The following is a 16,360-nucleotide window of genomic DNA, read 5'->3' on the forward strand; positions in this document are numbered from 1 at the left end:
TGTGTGTGTGTGTGCATGTGTGTGCTGGTATGGTGAGGTTGTGTGCAGCATTGGTTCGAATCGGGAGTGTGTGTGTGTGTGTGTGTGCATGTGTGTGCTGGTATGGTGAGGTTGTGTGCAGCATTGGTTCGAATCGGGTGTGTGTGTGCATGTGTGTGCTGGTATGGTGAGGTTGTATGCAGCATTGGTTCGAATCGGGAGTGTGTGTGTGTGTGTGTGTGTGTGCATGTGTGTGCTGGTATGGTGAGGTTGTATGCAGCATTGGTTTGAGGAAGGAGATTAGCAGCATGTGATAATTAGCAGTAGCTGCACATCAGGCAAAACTCTGAAATTTGAATGACTTAAAAATTTATTGCTTACTGAGGTAAAGGCCCATGGAGGCTGAGAACCTCTTCTCCTTCTTGGTAACTTTACCACCTGAACATGTGGCCTCTGAGGTTCCAGTGGCAGGAAGAAGGGTGACAACGGCACGAGAGTTCTTTTTTGTTTGTTTTTGTTTTAGTGGAGAGATAGATCATATATTTGACAAGTAACCCATTGAAATTGCAACCTTCCTGGGTTTTTAATATATTACCAGAATTGTGAAACCATTACTACAAGTAGTCTTAGATTTTTATTACCCAAAGAGACTCCATACACATTAACACTCACTCTCATTTCCCCAAACGCTTCCCATTTCCTTCTTGTCTGCATGTGTTTATGCTTCTGGTATGTATATGTTTAAAACATAAAATTACAAATATACATACACATATGTATAATATAATAGAACATAAAAACACGGTGTGTATATATACGTCCTGTATACAAACATATGCACATATCTGTATAAGAATATATGTGTGGAATAGTCCTTAATGCCTTTTAAAATCTCAAGTTCCACACCACGTCTTTCTTGATTTATTTTATATTTTCAAATAAAAGAAGCTTCCTACCTTTTTAAATTCTCTCCCCTCCCTTTGTGCCCATATACGTCTTACCTATTTCAGTAATAGTCCCCGGTTGTTAGATCCTACATGCTGTTTAGTTACTGAGAGATACTGGCTTATTTTTGTCCTAGATACAGCCTTCTTGAAAACAAAATAATCTGTTTTCAAAGTTATCTCTTTCTTCCTTCCCTGAATGTTAGGATTCATTGCTTATATTATTCTCCATTTAAATATGCATCATACATTGAAATGTATTTATTTTGGCAATTTTAATTTCTTCATATGATTGGTGATTGTCTTTGATGATGTTTCATGCCTAGCATTTTACATAAGGAAATAATATTGGCGGTACCAAAGAATCTCCATTCCTGATAAACAGTACTAATTAAGTACAGTAGTAGCTTTTTGTTTTCTCTCCCCAGTGTCAGTAAACAATGGTGAATTTAGGAGGTGTCTGTAATGCTGTAGAAAACATGTTAGAGATCTGCAGAATTAAGGGGGTAATTTGGAACGGTTTACCCAGCTTGAAGAATTCAAAAAAAAATTGTTCCTTTTCCTTTTAACTGTCATAAAAGTGGACATTTGTGTCAGTCACCTTCAGATGTTTTCCTGTGTTATTTCAGACATGATCCAGAGCTGTTACTCTAAGGATAATTACACATTTAAGAGACTCTACAGTCCTATCCTTTGCTTAGAATGTGCTAGTGTCTCTGATACGTAAATTTTAAAGGGAAAGCTGGCTGTGGTGTACTTGAAAACATACCAACATTCTGGCCTCGAAAACAGAAAACCTAGGTTACGATTCTGCCTTAACCACTCACCAGCCATACAGCCTGTGTAGCCAGCTCATCATTGTGATATTTACCTTCTTCTCTGTGAATTGTGTAGCAGTCTTGACCTCAGAGGGTCATGCTTGCCTTCGAAGTCGCCAAGTCAGTGGAGGTACCTGGCATACATTAGGTGCTTACTCTTTTTTTTCCTCTTACAGTGATTGTTAGTTCACAATAGGGAATTTATATATAAAGCAAGTTTGACAATTCGGTAGTGACTCATGAGAGAAAGAAGCTTGTGTGCATACATTCACTGTCTTGCATGTATTTAGTCTAAGATCTCAGGGAAATGTAACACCCAGATTGACAGAGCCTTTGCCCAAAGCAAGTTGAAAATAGCTGGGAAAATATCTGTTGTTCTAGTCCTTTTTTATTTTTTAAAAAGGTGTTATTGTTATTTTAATTTTTAAAATATATATATTTAACATGTAAAACTTCATATTTGAAAAATAAGAGTAAGTGGGCATTGCAGTATAGCTGCATTAATATTTTAATGTATTTCTTTCTAGTCTTTTTCCTAGGCATAGAGGGATTTGATTTGTTCAGTTTAATTATACTGAGCAGATTTAGTTGTACACGTGCATTTGATGACAAGCCCTGCCTGGAGATGGGAGGGAAGTAGCAGGAACTTTTCCAAAGGACTGTCTGGATGCAGGTACGAGACCTCTTCCAGAATATGAGATCCCCACTCATGAGGAACACGTTTGCGTTTCAGCTTTGACCAGAGTCTGTAGGAAAGGACATCCCTGCACCCTCTGTCTGGGGAATACCTTTCCTAGTGCCATTTACATTAATTCTGCCTCGCTTGGACGATACTTCTATACTCCTCTCGTCAGGAGTGGATAGATACTGTATTCACTGAGTCTTTGAATTTCTAGCGTCATTGACTGCCTTTGTGTGTGAGAGATAACAGTTATTTTCACTTCCTTGACCAATATTTCCCAAGGTATATTCCCTAAAAAATAAACATGGTATAATTGAATATTATACTCAAAAGCAATTCTAATTAGAAACGTTCAGGCAGTGTAGACCTACATAAAGTTCTTCTTAGAGCCTTCAAGATTCTGCAGTGCACTGTGAGATGTGTTGGCTGACTACCGTTTCCTGATCTTTTTTGTTCATGGGAATCTTTCTTCTAAGAACATCTTGCAGGATTTTTGTTATTCCACAATACCTTTGGGAAATGGTGATAAACATATTGCTCTATTTTCTTCTGGCATTTAATTTTGGTCTGTAGGAAGTCTGAGGCCAGCATGGTTTGTTTGTTTCTTTCTAGATAACCCCTCAACACCTACTTGAAATTGTATAGGGCTCTTTTTATTACTGTTCTAAAAATGACAAAGACAAAAGGAAAACAGCTCCGCGTGTGTATTCAGAAAGAGTCTAGACGTGCAGTCTCTGTTGCAAAGGATCTGACAGGGATGAAAGAGCAAGCAGAACAGTTTGCCTCAAAAACCAGCACCCCATTCCCAGCTTGCTGATTATTTCAGGGCTTGCATTTCTAATTCTGCGGGAACGCACTGGGAGAGGAGCCCACCCCTGATTTCAGTGGCACCGTGGTGTGGAATATATGGGCCCTCCATTGCATTTTCCATGCCATCACTCTTATCACTCTTAAAAGCCTGTATCATCACAGAAAACGCCACGGGATTCACATGTTGCCCAAATACTGGAGTTGAGCCTGGGAGCCGTTTCTAGCTACAATTCCATCTTCACATTATTTTAGAGCCCACTTAGAAGCACCTTGCGTGACAGAACTTAAAAGCCAAAGTGTCTTTGTTCCCCAGATGCCTCTAAATTCAGTGGAGGCGACAGCACTTTCATTTTTGTACCACTCCTCAGTGGTGATAGCTGTGTTCTCAGGGATCAGCTAAGACCTTCACTGCCCTCGAGTGGTACCAGAATAATTTGATATTAAAATAATAGTGCTTCGGATTTGGTATTTCTGGTTCTTCATAGAAATGAAGCCAAAAGACCAACTTAAAAATTCATACCAGGGTTATAAAAACTACCAGCCTCATAAGGCTGATGTATTATATAAACTAATTATTATATGAGTACAGCACTTAAAATAGTACCAAACACATACAGACAGTGTTATGTAATATCATTATTTGTAAGATAAGGTTATTGGTTTGACCTTAATTAGATTTACTTTTCTGTCTTACGTGGTAGGTCAAACTGTGCTGAAAATATCCGCAAACACATTCTGCATACTGGCAAACACGAAGGAGTCAAGATGTACAACTGTCCCAAGTGTGACTACGGGACCAACGTCCCGGTGGAGTTCCGGAACCATTTGAAGGAACAGCATCCTGACATCGAAAACCCGGACCTCGCTTACCTGCATGCTGGTAAGGGACAGAAACTGTGAAAACTTGTTTCTAACAGGATTTCATGTGATCACAGCAGTTATAATGCTATTTGTACATTACCATGATTTATTGTAATGGAGTAGAGTATGTGATAGTATCTGCTTCAAGACCTATAAAAAAGTACATTCCAGTTTGATCCCACTTAACTATGAAAACAGGACTTTTCAACTGTATTTTATCAAAAAAGGAAATCTGACAGAGTAATTATTTGAAGACTGTAAAGTTAATAATAGTAAATATTTAAAGCATAGTTGACCTGAAATGAGAGTAGTTGTTAAATCTTCATATGTTGACTAATTGCTAAAATTTTAATTTTTTATCTTAAAAAATGCTTGTGATTTGAAATGTTATGCCCTGTTTATTGACACCATCATCTTCCAGTGAATGCCTAGAAAGAATGTGACCTGCGACCACGACCACGGAGTCAAGCGTCGTGGGTGGTAATGGTGCTGTGCGTTTCCCAGAAATTGGGAGGGGGCTGGCCCTAGGTTGGGGAAGAGCTGGTGATGGGAGCGGCTGCTAAGAGGATTCTTGCCTCTTGGGTGGCAAGTCAGGGGCTCTGGAAGGTGTCAGCGATGTGGCTGCAACTGCAGAGTAAAGCAGATCTGTTCCTCCAGCCCGACATTTTGTTTAATTAGCAAGTATTCCTCGAGTGCCAAATTCTGTGCAGAGCAGCAGAATGATAGATTATGGGTGCGAGGACCTGTTTGAGGAGTAAATTTAGAGAAGCCTTCCAAGATTTAGCCCAAGCAGCAGAGTTTGAATAAGGCCTGTTGATCAAGGATGTGCTTTAAGCAGATGTTTTGGGACCTGTTAGAGTTGCTTTTAAACCCTACTTCTCATTATTGGCCATATGACCTCAGGCAGGCTGACCTCACCAAGCCTGAGGTTTCCCATATGTAAATCTGCATGATAGTACCTACTAATAGGGTCATTGTGAGAATTTAAAAAGATAATGGCTATGAAGCCAGGAGAGTCTATGAGTTTGAATGAACTCTCCCCAGTCCCTGCTATGCTGCTGTAGGCATGAACATTTATGCCTATCTGTGCCATATGATGGGGTCATTAGTAGTGGTGGGGATGTGGGAATTGTGATATATATCACACCAGAAATGCGAGGTTCCAGCTTCAAAATGCTTAAGCAATGTTTGTTCGCAAAATATCTGTGTTATAAGAAATTGAACTTGAGTAATTTAGGTTAGACTAGTTTTCTTAATACACTTGACAATACGTGGATAGAGGCTCATTACTGTTCTTTCATATTTGTCGATTGATGTTCATATGATTGACTTATTTAAGTAATGTCGAGTGTGTGATTTAGTAATTTTTCTGCTATCCAGGGCTGTATTTGGCAAACAAACAAAAACAGAGGTCTCTGCTCATTCCCTTTTGGTGAGGTTGTCACTGAAAAGGTTTTGAAACTAGACAGTTTATCAGCTTTAGTTCATAAAAACAGATAAAGTCGAGTTGAAATATCTCTGGCCATAAGTGCCTATGGGTTCTTCATAAATATGGACCCATAACCTTACAGATACCAGAAACACCACCTGTGAAGGAGCTGCTCCTAGCAATGGCCAGGCCACAGGGACCAAATCCATGGTGGGCACCAGCAAAGTGTCCTCCTCGAGGTGGCCTTGCTCTGCCTCCTTTCCAGGTGCAAGATTGACATATCTGTCTCTCTTTTCCATTACACCAGTTACACATGAAAAACGGATTGTTCCCTAAAGTACAGTGAGTAAATAAGAGAAAAATAAAAACATTACTTATCTTTAAAAAAAAGAAGACTGTAAATACTGTGATTTGGTTGAGATAATATAAAGTTCAGTTGAGATAATATTTGGGAATTCATATATTAAAGTGAGGTATTTTATTTTTTATTTGAAAACAGTTCTGCAGAAAGAGGTTTGTGTGCAAATGTGCTATACCCTTGGTATCTCTACATTGGTGTATAACTGCAGTTACGTGATGTAATTCACGCAAGTAACACAAAACTGGAGTTCAGTGGAGACCCTGATTCAAGTCTCTATGTAAAGACAGGCGTCTCGGAGCTTCAGATTCCTTATCGAAGAGTCTAGGAGTTTGAATGAACTATCCCTAGTCCCTGCTGTGCAGCTGTAGGCATGACCTTCGGGGAAGATGGGCTCCAACTTAAGCTTGATCATTCTCTTGATGTCTGGCCCTGAAAACTGCATTTTTACTCTGTGGGTCTCAGTTTTCCTCCGAAGATGGGGATAGTGATGCCTACCACATAGAATGTGTGTGCCATCTAAATGGGATCATTTATACTGTATGTAAACTGTTTGACATGATCATTTTTAGCATAAATGGTTGCACAGTTTGTTTTTCCCTCTCTAGCAGAAGTTGATGATTTATTGTATTTTTTTCAGTCCTTTTTAGCAACCAGAAAAACGATTTTTGTATCTTTTTCTATTTCATATTCCAGAGCATGAAAGACTATATGTGAGTTCTAATTTTAGTTGTTGTCAGATAAGAAACACAAGACAAAAGTGGTTTCTTTATTTTTTTTAACCATGGATTATTATTTGTAAACGTAATATTCCATTTCCAGGTAGTTTGAGACTTTCTGGTTATCTTTTTTTTTTTTTAAACTATTGAACTAATAATGCAAATCCACTACCAGCTTAAATTTACTGTTTTTACAGAATATAATATGAATTATTTTAATTCTTTAAAATTTGTGTAGACTTTTTTATGCCCAGCAAATGGTGAGTTTCGGTAAATTTTTGAGCCACATTAGGAAATAGTACTTGGCACCAGTGGTATTTGTTCCCTGTATGTCGGTTACAATGTTTAGTTTGTTCACTGTGTTGTTCAGATTGTCGTATTCTTAGTGCTTTTTAAAATGCCGGTTCTGTCAGCTGTTAAGAGGAGTATGTTAAAGTTTCCTACTATAATTGTGGATTTATCTTTTAAAATTCTGTTATTTTTGGCTTTACGTATTTTGAAAATATATCACTGCATACTCAGAACTTAGGGTTGTTTTAGATACAGACACACACATAATTATGAAATATTTCTTAGTAGCAATATCTCTTGCCATAATTCTGCATTTCATATTGGTATACCTTTACCAGATTCCTTATAAGCAGCTTATAGTTGCATTTTGTTTATCTGCTGGGGCAATTTTTATCTTTTACATTAAATATTTAGTCTTTTACTTTAGTATTTGTACTTAATGTAATTATTGGTATATTCATCATAGTCAAAACTCCAAACTACCCTAATGTCCCTCAAGCAGAATGTACAAAGGTTGTATATTCACATAATAGAATAAGTCAGTGAGAATGAATGAACTACAAGTACAAGCAGCAATGTGAAATAAGTCTCACAGTCTTACCACTGGATGAACCAAGCCAGTCACCAAGGAGTGTGTTTTATATGATTGTGTTTATATTAAATATAAAAACAGATAAAACATCTCTATGATCTTAGAAGTCAGAGTTTATTTTCCCTTGTGGGCACCAGTCACTGAATGAAGTACAGTGGTCTAGTAAGATTCTGCTTCTTAATCCCAATATTGAGACACAGTTGTGTTCAATTTGAGAAATTCATCAAAGTCTCTTCTATGAGTTGTATTCTTTTCTGTATATACTTAAAAAAAAAACACCTTTCTCCACATCCAGGTTTCTGAAGAGGTTCATTTAGGCCCAATCTAGGGCTAATATGATGAGATTTTGCAGTCACATTAATCTTCACAAAATTGACATCAAATTAAAAATAGGTTTCTGTCATTGTACAATTTTTCTTCTATTTAGTAAAATCTGTTTCATCTCAAAAATTATCTTGATTTGATCTCTTCAGTTTTAACAATTATATTTCTACCATGTTGCCCATCCATAAATAAGCTTGGTACTCATTCACTACATTTGGACAAAGAATTAAATACATGTCTGTGTTTGCAACACCAGTGGCCTGCAGTCTGACCCCATGTGTAGTTCACTTCAGCAGGGATAGCTCAGAATGCTTTAAACATCACCCCAGAGAAAGGGGAGTGAAGATAGGGAAGCCAGACGGGGAGGGCTGAGGAGAGGCTGCTCAGCCTTCTCTGATTGTGCCTAAGAAGAAAGAGATGTTTTTTTCTCATCATTTCCAAGCAGCAGACTTATAGTTATGCCTTACGGCTCAAGGAGCTTGTTTATTATTGAAATAGCTCTTATTGCTCATGAACGAATGCTCACTGGAAGACCCACGGGTAGTGTGGTCATTTTCTGAGCCTACGAGCAGTGCATCAAAGCTATGAAGTTGATTTAGTTATTTCTTATTTCTCTCTGAGACCTTAAATGTGGTGAGTGTTGTTGTCTTTTCCAAAGGTAATGATTACAAGGTGTTCTCTTTTCAGGGAAAATTGAGCAGTATGTAATGATATGGTATTTTTCTTAATTTCCTTTATTTTTCTACCCTCATACTTTTGTATCACATTTAAATTAATTTTATTTTCATCAGTTTTTACATATGCTAAGACTTGGTCATATAAGTATGTACATTAGATTATTACCTGTGCAGAGTGATAACACTTGAAATTATCATATTCTCTTCAAAAATTGGGGTTTTTGTTTTCTTCTCTAAGATAATCAATTTTGTATTCTCTATAACATGTATTATTTAACTGCATTCCCTACATTTGCCTCTTCCCATTTATAAGAATAAGAATTTGAAAGTTTGACTCTTATGAAAACCCCAAGTCCCTTTGTCTTCCTCATGGTAACTGTTCATTTAAATTATATCTATATGATTCCTTAATTATTTCCAAATGCATCACTTTATCCTTAGGCAGCTGAAATTTCACATTCTACCTCTGAGCCCATTTACTTAATCTATTGCAGTTAACGTAAAACAGCTAAAGTCTTTTGTCTTAACCATTACCCCTTATTTAGCAATATATTCAAATTTCCTACATGAAAAAATTTCCTTTGTCATTAATTAGAACCATTAGTGTTGAATACATAGAACCTTGTAGAATAGAATGCAGTCTTCTCCCAAATTCCTCTTGGCCCTCTATTTTTAACCTGGTTGCTTTCACCCCCTTTTGTTAGTTGGATGCCCTGACACATGTCATGACATTTTGTACAACAATTCATTTTCTGAAAAGGTCCAAAAATCTCAGAAAATCCTGACAGCTTCTCATTGGTTCTCCTTACATAAACCAATTATTACTTCAACCTAAAAAGGAACGAAATTTTTCCTGACATGATTGCCTTTGGTAAATCCATGCTGACTCACTCCTATTAAATTGTACTTCTCCAAATGTATCATTAAGCTCATCCATAAGTATCATCTCAAATTTATTTCCTAATATAGATGTTAGATTTACAGGTCTATAATTTTCAGCCTCTCTTCTCTTTCGTGTTAACCTTCAGACTAGATTCCTTGTTTTCCAGTGTCCTGATACTTCACCACTAACAAAAGACTTCCTAAAATAATTAACACTTCAGCAATTTGATTCTTTAACCTCAGACATCATCCATGGGTTAATTTACTATTTTTCTTAAGTGCTGCTAAATGTCTTTGTTCCTTTCATACTCCTGTCCAAATACTCTGGAGCTGTCTGCCATAGCAGTACCCTCAATGTCCATCATGGCTCAACACATTTGGTATTTTGATAGCTGATGTTTTTCTTCATTCCCTTTCTCGCTCTCATTCCTGTTGGAATTCCTAAGTTTAGAAAGAACTCTCTTACATACTTCAAAATCTGTGAGTGAGTAATGTCAGAACAGTATTTTTCATCATCCTGTTGTTTTCAGTAATGTAATTGGTATCCAGGAAAATTGTGTTTGTGGATATTTATCAGTAAACATACTGTTTACTGAGAAGCAGATCTTTGACCTGATCTCCACCTCTTTTTTCTTGAATAATATACTGAAAGAGGGTTTTTTTTCAAAACTTTCTAATGACACATTTTAAAATAGTTTTACAACCAGGCGTGGTGGCTCACGCCTGTAATCCCAGCACGTTGGCTGGCCAAGGCAAGCAATCACCTGACGTCAGGACTTCGAGACCAGCCTGGCCAATGTAGTGAAATCCTGTCTCTACTAAAAATACAAAAATTAGCTGGGCATGGTGGTGGGTGCCTGTAATCCCAGCTACTTGGGAGGCTGAGACAGGAGAATTGGTTGAACTGGGAGGCGGAGGTTGCAGTGAGCTGAGATTGCACCATTGCACTCCTGCCTGGGCGACAAGAGTGAAACTCTGTCTCAAGGTAAATAAATAAATACAAATAAAATAGTTTTACATTTAATCTTTTTAAGAATAACTATATGCCAGTATTCTTCAGTACGCATATCTTCCTTTATCTGCCTAACACCATGGAGCAGTGTCAGAGAAGCATTTGCTCCTTCCTGCCATCCTCCTGCAAGAGGGTGATCCTAATTGTTCTAGAGTGATCCAAATGGTTGTTATGTATGGTTTCCTTATGTTTTCATTAGCTAGTAAGTAGTAATGAAGAACTCTGTTTTTCATGCTATCACATTTTACCTTTTCAATTACAAAGAATCGTAAATAGTATCTGTGCCAAACTTTTCTCTAAACCATTGAATCTTCAAAACAAATCTTGTTGATACATGTTATTCTCAATTTAATGGTTTTGAAAAATCTGTCTTCAAGAGGTTATGTTGCTTGAGGATGCATAACTACAGTGTGGCTCTATAAAATTCTCACCTGTCTTCAGAGTCTTACAGTTACATCACCCTGCTGTACAGGAGCTTTAAAATAATTGATTGGCAGGTTAATGAAGTTTTTTCAGTGGAAGCCTTAAAAATTTAGAGCTTTAAGAGTTCAAATAATCTAAACACATATATTAGGAAGTAGAATGATATAGTATAATAATGTAAAAACACCGTGGTAAATGTTCTCACAGTTGTACCTCTCCTGCCTAGTACAGAGCCTGTCGCACAGACAGATGGATGGTTGGAGTCAAATGAACTAGGTTTCAGGATGAACTTTTTCACCATGGAGATGTGTAACTTTGAGCCAGTCACTCAAGCATTTTGTGTCTGTTTTCTCAACTGCAAAAAGAGTAACATTGTTTAGCTTTTCTTTTGAACATGAGGTTCAAATTAGATAATCCATATGAAAGAGCTTGAAAATTGTATTCTTTTAAGAAAGTTACTGGATTTTGTTACTGCTATTTTAATAGTAGCAAAGTAGAAGGAAAAGACTAATGATTTTTTTGCATGTATTTCAAGTTGCTATTAAGGGTAATGAATCTCATAACAACAAACATATATATGTGTACACTTTAGTATTGATACATATATATTAGTGTAACAGTCTGAGCATATACTAAAATTAGGGCTACAGAAGGCCTACTTAAAACTTTTCAGAGTAGAAACTTATCATTTAAATAATGTATTTAAATTATTTCTATTATTTGTATGTTACCTATGTTGATGAAAAAAGCCAAACTCTGTTGGATGTTTAAAGATGTTTCTCCTGTGCCAAATATGAGTGACCATGGCCTGTGACACAGTCTCAGGAGGTTCTGAGAACATGTGCCCAAGGTGGTTGAGTTATAGCTTGGTTTATATATTTTAGGGAGACAGAAGTTATAGCCAAAGACATCAATCAATACATGTAAGGTATACATTTGTTCAGCCCAAAAAGGTGGGACATCTCAAGCAGGGAGTTAGAGAGCTCACATGTCATAGGTGGATTCAAAGATTTTCTGATTGGCAGTTGGTTAAGTTAACCTTTGCCTGAAGACTTGAAGCCAGCAGAAAGAAATGCTTGAGGTAAGATAAGGGGGGTTGTAGAAGCCAAGGTTCTTATTATGTAGATGAAGCTTCCAGGTAACTGACTGCAGAGAGAATCGATGGTGAAGGTCTCTTTTAGGACCTTAAAAGGTGTCAGACTGTTAGTTAAATTTCTGCTGGATCTGGAGAAGACATGGAAAGGGAAGGAGATTCTCTACAGAATGCAAATTTTCCCAATAAGAGATGGCATTCCAGGGCCATTTCAAAATATGTCAAAAAATATATTTTGGAGGTAAAATACTTTGATTTCTTATAAGACCTGCTATCTGTCACGTAATGCTATACCAGAGTCAGGTGGGAGTTGAATATCTTCTTGCTACAAAGAGTCTGTGTTGTCAATCTTAAGATCTCTATTTCAATGTTAATGCCGGCCAGTTGTGCCTGAACTCCAAAGGGAGGACCTTGTAGGGAGGCCTGTCCCTCCGGCCTTCCCTTCAGGGCCGGAACTAGTTTTTCAGGTTTCTTTGGGATCCCTGTGGCCAAGAAGGGGTCCATTCAGTCAGTTGGGGTGGGGGAGCTTAGAATTTTATTTTTGGCTTGTGTCTACTACACTCTATAGTTTTAAAACTGTTTTTTTAAAAAGAGTATCATCCTGAAAAAAGTATCCTTTCTACTGTATATTTTAGCGTTCTCTAAAGTCCTGAATGGCATCCATAAATTTAAAATAAAGTTAGAGTACACAATTAAAACACAGCTTTTGATGGTAACACCTAACAAGATTGGCCGAACTGGCTCTCAGGCTCCCGGCTCACTCATGCTCATCCTGTCACTACAGGACCTTAAAGAAAAGTTTTAAAGTGATTTTTAACTTTTTTCCAGAAAAAAACTATATTCTCCCCTTCCTTGAGTGTGCTGGCCAAGTGTGATGGCCTGTATGATTCGAGCCGCGCCAGCGCTTCCTTCCCGGCTCCCTTCCCTGCTGCGCCAAGGTCACCCAGCCACGTGGCATTCTCTTACCTCATGGCAGGCAGCATTGCGATCTTATCAGAGCTCACATTTGCAGCCTACCTGAACTGGATTTTGAAAGTTAAAACAGTTAAAAAAAAAAGTAAACAAAATTGAAAATTGTGATCTTATCCCCTCTGACAGCTTCATTTATCAAAATTTTAAGGGAAAAAATTGATTGTGAAAAGTTATAGTGGGGACGGTATGATTTTATCAGGTAATTGATGTGGTTTTTACTTTTATATAGACTTTTTATCAACTATTTAATTCAATATAACTTACATATTTTAAAAATTTGCACACCCTCACACACATATTTTGACCCCCACCTAAACAGCAGTTTTAGATGAGGAAACAAAGATCATGTTGCCCAGTTGTGTTGCTAGTACTGCAGAACAAGTTACTGTTCCAACTGAAGCCGTTTACTGAAGAATAGCATGACAACTCTTTCAAATTATCAGGGAAATTTAGATACATTGTTCATTAGCTTTGAAATGTAGTTCAGAATATGAAGTAATGCACATTATTACTCTTTGCAATTTCATTTATTTCTATTTGCAGTGAGGAAAATTACTATTTCACAAGTTTTTATCTTAAATGATTTTAAACTTACGGAAAAGTTTGCAGAAATAGTACAGAGAGTTCCATATATCCTTCACCCAACTTTCCCAAATGTTAACATCAAACATAACCATACTACTTACGAAAGCCTGAGAATTTAGCATTAATACATTGCCATTTTCTATGCTGTATTCTCGTATTCAGAGTTTATCATTTTTCCACTCACATCCTCCTTCATTCCCAGAATTCAGCCCAGGAACCAACATTCCTTTTAGTTGCCATGTCTTCTTGGTCTTCTCCAGTCCAGGACAGATTTTCAGTACCTTGGCACTCTTAAGGAACATGGATTTGTTATTTTGTAGAATGTCTCTTAATTTGGAATAGTGTAATGTTTACTCATGATTTAATTGAAGTCATTTAAGAAAATACCAGAAGAAATGTGTGCTGTGCCTGGAGCACCTGGTGACTGAGGACGTCCGCCTGGCCCATGGAGTGAGGTGGGATCTTCAGAATCCTCCATGGCAGCTTCCTGGTTTTACCTTTTTAATCAGTACACATCTTGGAGAGAGCCTTTCAGACCATGAAAATAGCCTATTTCTCCCCAGTCATTTGCCCAATAATTTTGACATCCATTAGTTTATCCTGCCTAAATAAGGTCTGTGATGTTTAAATGGTGTTTTTTTTCTTTCCTGCATTTCTTCTACGTTTAATAATTGGAATTATTCTGTGAGGAATGGTAGTTGGTTCCTTCTTTCCCAATTCTTCGTTCTATTTCTTTTTATCATCGTGGAGGTATTTTATCCTGAGATTTATAATCCAATACCATTGTGGCTTATTTTCTTACTGAAACCACTCCTGCCTTAACCACTGCCCCCTCTTTCCAGTCAGCTCCTGTGCCCTGTGTGCACCCCCATCCTTTTAGAGACATCTCTTTACTTTTCAGGCACCACAGTGTTCTGTGGGTTCATCTTGTGTTTTCCTTGCCATGGTCCAGAAATGAATCACTACCTTAAGGAGACCTGGTTCCTTTGGCTGGAGAATGGTAGTTATAAGCCAAGATATATACACTGTGTGGACTCATTGCTTCTGTGTACCTCTGCTTCTAGGCCTTCGCAGCAGATAAACAAGGAAGTGTAGGTATGTATACTAAGTCCTGCATTCCTGTGAATATAGATGTTTTTCTCTATCTCTCTATCTGGAACATACATTATCTAAGACCTAAATATAAGAAATAAAACTGTAAAAACCCTTCAAAAGGAACGTACAGATAAAGCTTTATGACCTTGAATTAGGCAATTGTTTCTTGGATGTTACTCCGAAAGAACAAATAACAAAAGGAAAACATAAGTTGAATTTTATCAAAATTAAAAATTTTGTGCTTCAAAGGGCACCATCAAAAAGATGAAAGAAAAACTTATAAAATGAGAGAAAATATTTTGCAAATCTATCTGGTAAGGGACTTGTATCCAGAATATACATAAAGCACTCTGTCACTCAACAAGAGCAAGGCAAATAACCTATTTTAAAAATGGACAAATGATCAAAATAACCATTTCCCCAAAGACGATACACAAATGACCGGCAAGCCATGGGAAATATGCTCAACACCATTACTGTTGGGAAAATGCAAATAAAAACCACAGTGAAATTCCACAGCTAGGGTTTTTATTCTTTTTGGCAATTATTAATAGAGAGGCTTTAAACATTCACATATAAGATTCTGTGAATATAAGATCTCATTTCCTTGGGTATATACCTAGAAACGAGATGCCTGGATTATATGGTATATTTAACTGTCTAAAAAAAAAACTGTTGAACTATTTTTCAAACTGTCTGTGCATAGTATGTTCCCGCCAGCAATGTGTGAGTTCCCGTCACTCCACGTACTCACCAGGAACTCATCGTGTGGTTTTAATTTGTTTTTAACTGATCACTAATGATGTTGAGCATGAAGTGTCTTTTGAAATACAATATTTTCCGCCTTTTTTCATTAGGTTGAGTTTTGAGATCATTTTTATTTTATATTTTTGACCTGAGACCTCTGAAATATGATTTGCAAATATTTTCTCCTAGTCTGAGACATGTCTTTTTTTCCGCCTCTTAACAGTGTGTTTCATAGAGAAAAGTCATAATATTCATAAGGTCCAGTTTATTCGTTTTTTCCTTTATGCTCTGAGCTTTTGATACAATATCTTCTAAAAGCTAGTTGCCTAACTTGAGTTACAAAGAATAATTTATATATTTTCTTCTAGAAGCTTTATGCTTTTATTACACTTTACATTTAGTTCTGTGATCCACTTTGAGTCATATTTTGTATAACATATAAGGTGTAAGTCAAAGTTCTTTATTTTGCATACAGATGTCTCATTTTTTTCAGCAGTATTTATTGAAAACACTGTCCTTCCTTCATTAAATTGCCTTTGTTCTTTTGTTGAAAGTAAGTTAGCAGCATTTCTCTGGGTCAGTTTGTTTACTCTGCTACCCTAGCTGTTTCTGAAATTAAGCATGCATGGGTTTGAAATTTTATCCTTAAAATGCCACAGTTGGATATGTGCATTTCCCCTCAGCTTCATGTGTCCATCTTCTCCCTCATCTGAGACATAATTTAAACTCATCACAAATGTGTTTGGCTTGTCACTGGCTCTTCTATGTCCTGAATGACTTTCGACTTAGCCTGATATTTGTTATAACCAATCATTCAAAAAAAACTTATGTGTAAATAAAATGAGATCTGCATATTTACATTCAGAATGTAATGCCTAGTAAAATTATTATTCTTCAATTCTTTATGTTATCAAATAAGAAAATGTGTTCACTTTTTGTGTATGATATGATTCTGGCTACCACCTTCTCTGGTGGTAAATAATACTCACCAATTTAGTATTTTGCATTCACTATATTTTTCTCATTAGCTAAGAAATATGCTTTAATAAAAAAAACCTACGACTACC

The 16,360-nt window shown here is 36.9% G+C and overlaps 1 protein-coding gene across 1 annotated transcript in view; it reads left to right on the plus strand.

The window, feature by feature from the left end:
* The window catches only part of ZNF407 (zinc finger protein 407), a 472,024-nt gene that overhangs the window by 324,878 nt on the left and 130,786 nt on the right, over nucleotides 1-16,360 (plus strand). The window contains exon 8 of the mRNA XM_003827299.4: nucleotides 3,935-4,113. Within this exon, the coding sequence (XP_003827347.3) occupies nucleotides 3,935-4,113 (179 nt within the window). The remainder of the gene's footprint in view (nucleotides 1-3,934; nucleotides 4,114-16,360) is intronic.

The sequence above is a fragment of the Pan paniscus genome, chromosome 17 (genome assembly GCF_029289425.2).
Source record: "Pan paniscus chromosome 17, NHGRI_mPanPan1-v2.0_pri, whole genome shotgun sequence".
NCBI classification, from domain to species: Eukaryota; Metazoa; Chordata; class Mammalia; order Primates; family Hominidae; genus Pan; species Pan paniscus.